This window comes from Ciona intestinalis, chromosome 8 (genome assembly GCF_000224145.3).
Source record: "Ciona intestinalis chromosome 8, KH, whole genome shotgun sequence".
Lineage (NCBI taxonomy): Eukaryota > Metazoa > Chordata > Ascidiacea > Phlebobranchia > Cionidae > Ciona > Ciona intestinalis.
In genome coordinates, this window is record NC_020173.2 from 5,598,326 (window position 1) to 5,606,043 (window position 7,718).

General features: G+C 36.7%; 2 protein-coding genes across 3 annotated transcripts in view; one reads left to right on the top strand and one right to left on the bottom strand.

The window, feature by feature from the left end:
- Positions 1-3,419, top strand: part of LOC100175246 (UPF0160 protein MYG1, mitochondrial-like) — a 5,546-nt gene extending 2,127 nt beyond the window's left edge. The window contains exons 1-7 of one of the 2 annotated variants that reach the window (XM_002128586.5): positions 180-422; positions 776-888; positions 1,282-1,444; positions 1,920-2,069; positions 2,331-2,453; positions 2,654-2,835; positions 3,151-3,419. In XM_002128586.5, the coding sequence (XP_002128622.5) occupies positions 285-422; positions 776-888; positions 1,282-1,444; positions 1,920-2,069; positions 2,331-2,453; positions 2,654-2,835; positions 3,151-3,322 (1,041 nt within the window). In that variant the 5' untranslated portion in view covers positions 180-284 and the 3' untranslated portion in view covers positions 3,323-3,419. Of the gene's footprint in view, positions 1-179; positions 423-775; positions 889-1,281; positions 1,445-1,919; positions 2,070-2,330; positions 2,454-2,653; positions 2,836-3,150 lie in introns of those variants that run through there. The other variant, XM_004226305.4, reaches the window with a different exon arrangement.
- Positions 3,420-4,117: 698 nt separating this feature from the next.
- LOC100177560 (suppressor of tumorigenicity 7 protein homolog) overlaps positions 4,118-7,718 on the bottom strand; it is a gene marked incomplete in the record, with an annotated part of 10,658 nt that continues 7,057 nt past the window's right edge. The window contains 6 exon segments of the mRNA XM_018812918.2: positions 4,118-4,351; positions 4,798-4,946; positions 5,338-5,430; positions 5,870-6,020; positions 6,218-6,393; positions 6,855-6,969. Coding sequence (XP_018668463.1) covers positions 4,256-4,351; positions 4,798-4,946; positions 5,338-5,430; positions 5,870-6,020; positions 6,218-6,393; positions 6,855-6,969 — 780 coding nt within the window.

The following is a 7,718-nucleotide window of genomic DNA, read 5'->3' on the forward strand; positions in this document are numbered from 1 at the left end:
TAACGTTTACAATACGACACAGGTAAAAACATTAATCGATTAGTACTTGATACTCGAATTTGACAGCCAAAGTATAGTATGTATTGTATTACATATTCCGTACTTTATATCCAATTAATTATATGAAACACGAATTTAATGTGATATTGTATTTTGCCGATTCGTGTTCAGGCGCTATGGGACCAGTGGAACTCATATGCGCCCTATACACAACACGCACTTCTGTACTGGCTTGCTGCTTTAGAATATTTCGTTTTCGTTTAAGAGGATTTTTAGCTCGATCAATGACTTCTGAATCAGAACCACCACAGAAAAAGATGTGTTTGAACGGGGAAAAAGTTAAAATCGGAACACATAACGGCACTTTTCACTGCGATGAAGTGTTGGCGTGTTATCTGTTGAAATTACTGCCAAAGTATAAGGTAAGTTACCATTTGTAACATGTTTACTGGTTAAATTATTTGGCACTAGTGAATAATCCTCCGGTACATAGCAGAATAGGCAGGTTGGTGGTTAGGGGTTACTGGTTAGTGGGTATAGGAGTTAGTGGTTAGCAAATAAGGTGGTAAAGGGATTCTTCACTAGCACCAGTTGGATCTTAAAAGTTCTGAGATTCATTATTGTTCATACTGTTTGCATAGTTTAACTTCAATGAATTTAAGGTGGTTCAGGCTATATTCTGTTTTTTCTTTTACAAATAACAGTTTATCTTCATGGTTATAGGAATAGTATTTAATAACCAACTAGTAAAACCTCCTACTTGTTTTGGTTTCAGGACGCTGAGATAGTTCGAACAAGAGACACAGAAATCCTAAATAATTGTGATATAGTTGTTGATGTTGGTGGTGTGTATGATCACGATAAAAACAGATACGACCATCATCAAAGGTGGGCTGGGGTTTATTATACAATGTGGGTATGGGGGTGGCAACTACATGTAAGTTGCAATGTGGGCATGGGGGTGGCAACTACATGTAAGTAGTTTCAATGCACGGGGATATAAATGACCAAACCAACCAAAATTCATGTCTGCTTATCCACACACTGCAATAGCTTCAGCAAATCGACTGTGGGCACGGAAGTGGCAACCATGGATAAGTCACTTATGACCTCACTCATTGTGAATATACTCATTGAGAATTTAAATGACAACATCATCCAAAAAGTCCTTTTTACCACTTAACTTACTACAATAGGTTTATAACAATAAGGCTAAAACAATTTTAAATTTAGATCTAAAGGAAATCAATGAAAATTCACTGTTATATTTATTCTTTACAGATCATTCTCTGGCACCATGAACTCCATACGACCAGATAAACCATGGAAAACTAAACTAAGCAGCGCTGGGCTTGTGTATTGTCATTACGGGGAAGAAATATTGAAGTTATTGCTTGGAGAGGAGGGGAGTGATGAAAAGATTGTTTCTGTTATTTATGATAAAGTAAATAAACATATCTGCTCTATATTTAGTTGTGTTGTTCTATTCTATATGGACAATTTAGTTGTGTTGTTCTATTCTATATGGACGAAGTGGTACGACAAGTCACGATAAGGGACTTGGGGTTTATGCCAGAGTTGGGCCATTATCACAAAATTAGTCTGCTGTGAGAAATTATTGTCAATGGTAGACAAGTTGTATAATTATGAATGGCCCACCATAGTTTGCAATATATGTTTTTGCTCTGAAGTTGCATAACATTATTAGAGGGTAAATAAATAAGTGATGAATAAGTTGTGTACTTCGCTGGTATGTTGTATATATAAACACCAAATATGCAAAACTACCTCCTGAATATGTTTAAAATAATAAATTATTAATATAGAAATTACAAACAAACATTATCAATAATATAAATAAGCTTACCTATTTCAGATTTTTAGAGGTTAATTTGTTGTTAAACTAATTTTACTTCAAGGTTTATGAGAAATTTGTCCATGAAATTGATGCGATTGATAATGGTGTGGATCAGTTTGATGGGGAAGCACGATACCATATTTCAACCAATATTAGTAGCAGAGTTGGCCACCTTAATCCATCGTGGAATGAAAAAAGAAAAAATGAAAATGTTAGTATGTAGAGTGGATGTTATTGTATTATTCACATGTTATATTCTATGGTGGACACCCAGCACCCCTGGAATAAAAAATATAGAGAAATACAGAATTCTTATAGCTGATTACAATTTTCGCTTGTCCCTCTTTAAATATGCTAAGAAAGATTAAATTAACTGAAGGAAATTAGAAACAAAACAGCATAGGCCTAGAAAAATCAATTCAAAAAAAGGAAAATCACCTTTATTTTGCTTCAACATATTGATTTGTTCTAGAAATCGTTTGAAGTTGCCATGGCAATGGTTGGTAAGGAATTTGAGGATCGTATCCATGGTTACGTGACGTCATGGTTACCAGCGAGAGATATCGTGGTGAAAGCAATCAAACAGCGCCATCAGGTGAATACCTTGTATGCAGAAGTTTTCTACATAAACAAGCTCTTTTATTCTTCTGAATTATTTGTGTTGGGCTGACAAAATGTTGGTCTCAATAAACAAAATGTTTTTTTACTATTATTATTTTCAATTTTTTTACATGAAACAGGCCCCTAGGCCATCATGAGTAGCCCGTTACTGCTAACCAGAGTAATATATTACAGATATCAGACCAAGGTCAAATCCTTTTGTTGGATCAATACTGTCCGTGGAAGGAACATTTATTTACATTGGAAGATGAAGAGTTCGTCCCCAATGGTGAAATCAAATATGTTCTCTATGAGGATAATGCTCAAAAATGGAGGATACAATGCGTCCCTGCTGGCCGAAATACTTTCGAAAATCGGTATTTAAACTTTGATTGTTCATAAGAAAACTTATTCATAAAATTGACATACATTGTTTAAAACCAGTATTTCAATTACCATGTGGTTTATGACCTGTTGCAAAAGCAGCAGAATATATATATTGGTAAATCAAACTTATTTAATAATAATTGTAACAAAGATTAGCTTTCCTACCTTTTTGTGGTCTTATGTTGTTTTAGTCTTGCCTTTTTTAAACTGGTGATCTTTAAACATGTCCAGATTTAAAACCATAGATGTAGTTGACATTTTCGTGTTTTTTTTTTGTTTCGTTTTTTATAACATTCTTTGCCCAGTTTATCAATCCTTGCTGAATGGAGGGGATTGCGGGACGAAGAGTTATCGAAACTTAGTGGGATCCCTGGATGTGTGTTTGTACATGCAAGTGGATTTATAGGCGGCAATGCAACAAGAGATGGGGTTCTTCAGATGGCAATGAAGTGTTTGGAAGGAAACATGGAGAAGTGAACGTTTTAAACAACTTTATACACAATGCTGCTCTTGATGTAGTTTGCGTTAATTTTCGTAGAAAAATAAATTCAATGCTGACAATGCATTAACTAGTAACGGCTGTTCTGCTCTCGTTGGATAATCAATATTTTAACGCCTGCCCAAAGCATCAATTTTTATGGTTCAGGGCATGTAGGCCTCCATGAGATTTTCGAGGAGCTAGTTATAAAGCAATTTATCCTTGAAACACTCTAGAAAACTATAAACCTACTTTTACAGTTAACATACTACATTGTGTCAACCCTGGAACTTTCTAAAAATCAAAGCCACTGTGTTTGTCAATTTGGACAACTATTATTAGCGACCACTGAGCTAGAGCAATTATCATTTGAAGTTTTCACAAAGTGCACACACACCAAAATGGTGGTCCCATACTCCTTTACCTCCGATTACCATAAAAATGCTCTAGCTCCGATAATGGGCCAATTATGGCCTTAATCCTAAGACCCTTTGTGCCACGCTGCGGAATCTCACACACATAGAATAAAACCACTGCGATGCACATTAACACAAGTCCTTAACCAAGTAAAACATCAGAATATTTGAAGAGTTCTAAAACTGAGTAAATACTAGACCTGATCTCCCAATACTGACTGAAGTACTTATACAATCAAATCTAAAGCAGGCACACTTATTATCTTACTTCAGCTCTGTTTGCTAACAATAACAAGTAGCTTAGCTAATTGTGATGTAACAGTCACTAATCTCACACTGATTCAGTCAGCCATAGAAACCTGAACATAAACAGCCACAAAAATCTTATTTTGATTTCTTTTCTCAAATGCAATCACCAGTTGGGCACGTAACACACCGTTTTTGGAGTGTTATACCAGTAACGAAGTATTGACAGTTAGGTAGGGTGTGTATATGTGCCATGTTGTAATGTTCTTCTTATACTCTTGTCAGAACGTGCCAGATGGATGTCGGCATCAAACTATCTAGCTTCTCCAGGATAAAAGTGATCGGCGCCACCAACATTCCAAGAAACTATTCAATATAAAACATAATTAAGTTACATCTGCGGTAACTTATAAGCTTGCACAAGTGTATGAAACAGAACATCCATGTTATAACGACTGTAGTTGCCCCACTCATTTATATTTCTTGTGTTTCATAATACACCTAAACTGTAGTCACAACACCAGGATTTGAACCTAGGACCTCTACATCCATAAACACTACAACATCTTATTCAAATTGGGTGCAACAGCCACGCTTTTTAACTTATCCTCCGTTTCACACTTTTTATCCATTCGTGTTTTAACAACTGTTGTTTTGTGTTAATTCCCTTCTCTTCGTTCTTTAAATAGCATGATCTTTGCAATTGTGTTCGAAGGGCCTAAATCCCAGTTCCTTAAGAGCCTCACCCATACAGAATAGAGTATAAATTGTTAAAAAGATAAATTAAAATATTGTAATGTTAATACACCCACCTCACTTAATGCTTTTGCGAAAAGTATCATAATATCAGGGTACTGGTGCGTCAGTATGGCAAGCATAGCTGTGAAGGAACATAGACAACCAACAAACACAATAAAGAAGGGCCATTCCTTCTTGGGGTAAACTGATACGTAATGGAAACCTGGAATGAGTAGGAAGTTCACAGTGGGTACACCTTATGCTCACTGTATTATTTGGTGATGCAGCAAGAAGTTTAATTAATACACAGGTGTTGTGGCTTTATGCACCTCATTGTCAAGAAGATACTTTTATGTTTATCCTTTGTTTAGAAAACCAAAGATTTAATGCACGGGTGTTGCACACCATACATAGTGGCTTTATACACCCCATAATCACTTTCAAGTCAGGATACTTTCATGTTTATCCTCGGGGATGGAAAGTAGATTGTTTTATACACGAGTGTTGCCCATCATACGATGCACACTATGAGCCAACTGTGGCCTATATCTCAGGTACCACCCTGATTCACACCTCAGCAACAAAGCATTGTATAATGCCTACAATACACTTACTTGGTAAAAGTTCTCTATCAGCATTCTCAGTGCAGTTAGGATACGGGTAAAACAAATGTCCTTTTTCCAGTGGGTACGGAATCATTCGAAATGCTGGGAACAAAAGCATTGGTTTATGATGTCATAATTGACATACTTTGTATGTTTGTTCTGCGACAATAGCTATCTAACAAACTTAAGTATTATGAATCATACAGCAGCACCCTGGTTGTTGGGGTGATCCATTATAAAATACGTGCTCATTCATTAAACCGCACATGCCTATATATTATACACCACGTGCCTATTCATTAGATGGCAAGTGGCCAACCATTGTATAATTTGTACAGATTCATTAGATATTACAAACCATTCTATAATACATGGCTTTTGTGCTCATTCATTAAATAGCAAGTGGCCATCCAGTGTGTTATACGTGCCCATTCATTGAATCGCTAACACCAAACCCTTATATAATACATGCTCATTCATTAAACAGTCAACACCAAACCCAATATAATACATGCTCATCCATTACTTCCATCTCACTTACTTCCTTCCCAAGTGCAGTGAAGTAAATTAAGAGCTCCCTCCACATTCTTCCACTGTGGTAGATGGTAGAACGCATAAGCAATTGCTTCAGAGTCCCCACGTTTCAATATATGCTCGGGTGGTAATATTATGCTTTTCATTTCGAGAAGGTACTGTGAGGTGATAATGTGTTACTATGATGTCATAGAGTTATAACAGAGGTGTCTTACAATATTATTCATACACCTCATGCTGTCATGCTCAATGTCAAGTTAAAACATGTGTGTCTCCTCAAACACTAGACACGCGATGATAAATAAGTTAGTAAATTACATCCACAACCCTAAACCCAAAATAACAGATCACACACCTTAGGAACGTGAGGATTGAACTCCACAGCTCGATGAATGGCTTCAACTGCCGTCATCTCGGATGAAGACAATCCTCGCTTTGTCGCTACCTCCAATGAAAACTTATCACAAACTGCTCGTGCTTTGAGCAAAGCAGCCGTGTAACAAATCGTAGCTGATTTGGGAAGACTAATATCTGGAATGGAAATGAATGTAATTTATTTATTTACCCTCTGGGCTAACCATTGTGCCACAGCATCAGATGCGTAAGTGTGTATTTTAGGGGGTGTATGGATGCATAGAGTTTCAATCAATAAAAAATGAATGTACACAAGGTCATATATGTTTTCTGGTGTATACATGACGAGGGTAGGTAGATGTAGATTGTATACGGGTAAAACATGTTTGGGTTATTGTTGGGCATATTTGGGTATAAAAGTGCGTAGGTACTTGTAGGGTGTATAGACATAAAAAATTGCACACCAATCAGCACCAAACCTGGGGTGGCAGGGTGGGCAGGCCTACCATAGAATTTTCTGCGCTTCATTTATCAATAAACACTTAAACCAATAAGGTATATTGGTTTCATTGAATTGTATGTAACTATTTCAGCCTTCCCTGTATTTTAAATAGTTTTGTGCTTATGAGAATACATACCATCATATTTAAATAGCAAGGCCTGTGCATCAGCATATGCTTGTAACTCGAGCAATGCTTCCAACAAATTCTCGTGAATATTCAAAACGTTTAACATCGGGAACTCTTTCATTAGCTGTTGAAATAATAGGTTAGAAGAAAGTTAGCTTTGCATAAACTTGTTGTTAATTTAAATATAAACCAGCTTTCACTTCTGGCAAAATTTGATTTCCTCTAACTTTACTTTCCGCTGATAAGGCAGCATGGAATAGTATTTGTTATGTCCTTCGGTCGTTTATTAAAGGAGAAACAAGTTTATCAAACTAAACAGATTTTAAAAAGTAGTTCAAACGTCACGGTGTAATATGTAAATAATGTAAAAAAAACAAAAACATTTACTCAATGTCATTCAATGTCGTAACGTCACACGTGACTCACAAATACCGCCTGGTGGCGCTATAACAAGAAAGTATTGGGGACCTAACGTAATATCATAACACCTCCCCAGTAACTTTGAGGCACATGTAATAGAACAAAAACGAAAAGTAAATATGTACAGTAGCGATCAATATACAACACGTTGTTTATGTGGCCGTGTAGATCGGCGAATTGGTGGGTGACTAGTAGTAGTAGGTACATTTGTAATACAGGGTATATTCGTGTTATCGGTGTATCGCGGTTGTAGTTGGTCAAGGTGTCGCTTTACAATATTGTCTCCCTCAACCTTAACTTTAAAAGTTCTCGGACCCAGAATTTCTTCTATCACCCCGGCAGTCCATTTGGGATCGGTACTTTTTCGGGGCCCACCGCACAATGCATAACATAGGGATCCAACAATAAAAGGGTTGTCTTTGGCAGGGCCCTGTAGGGTGTAGTCTTGTTCGT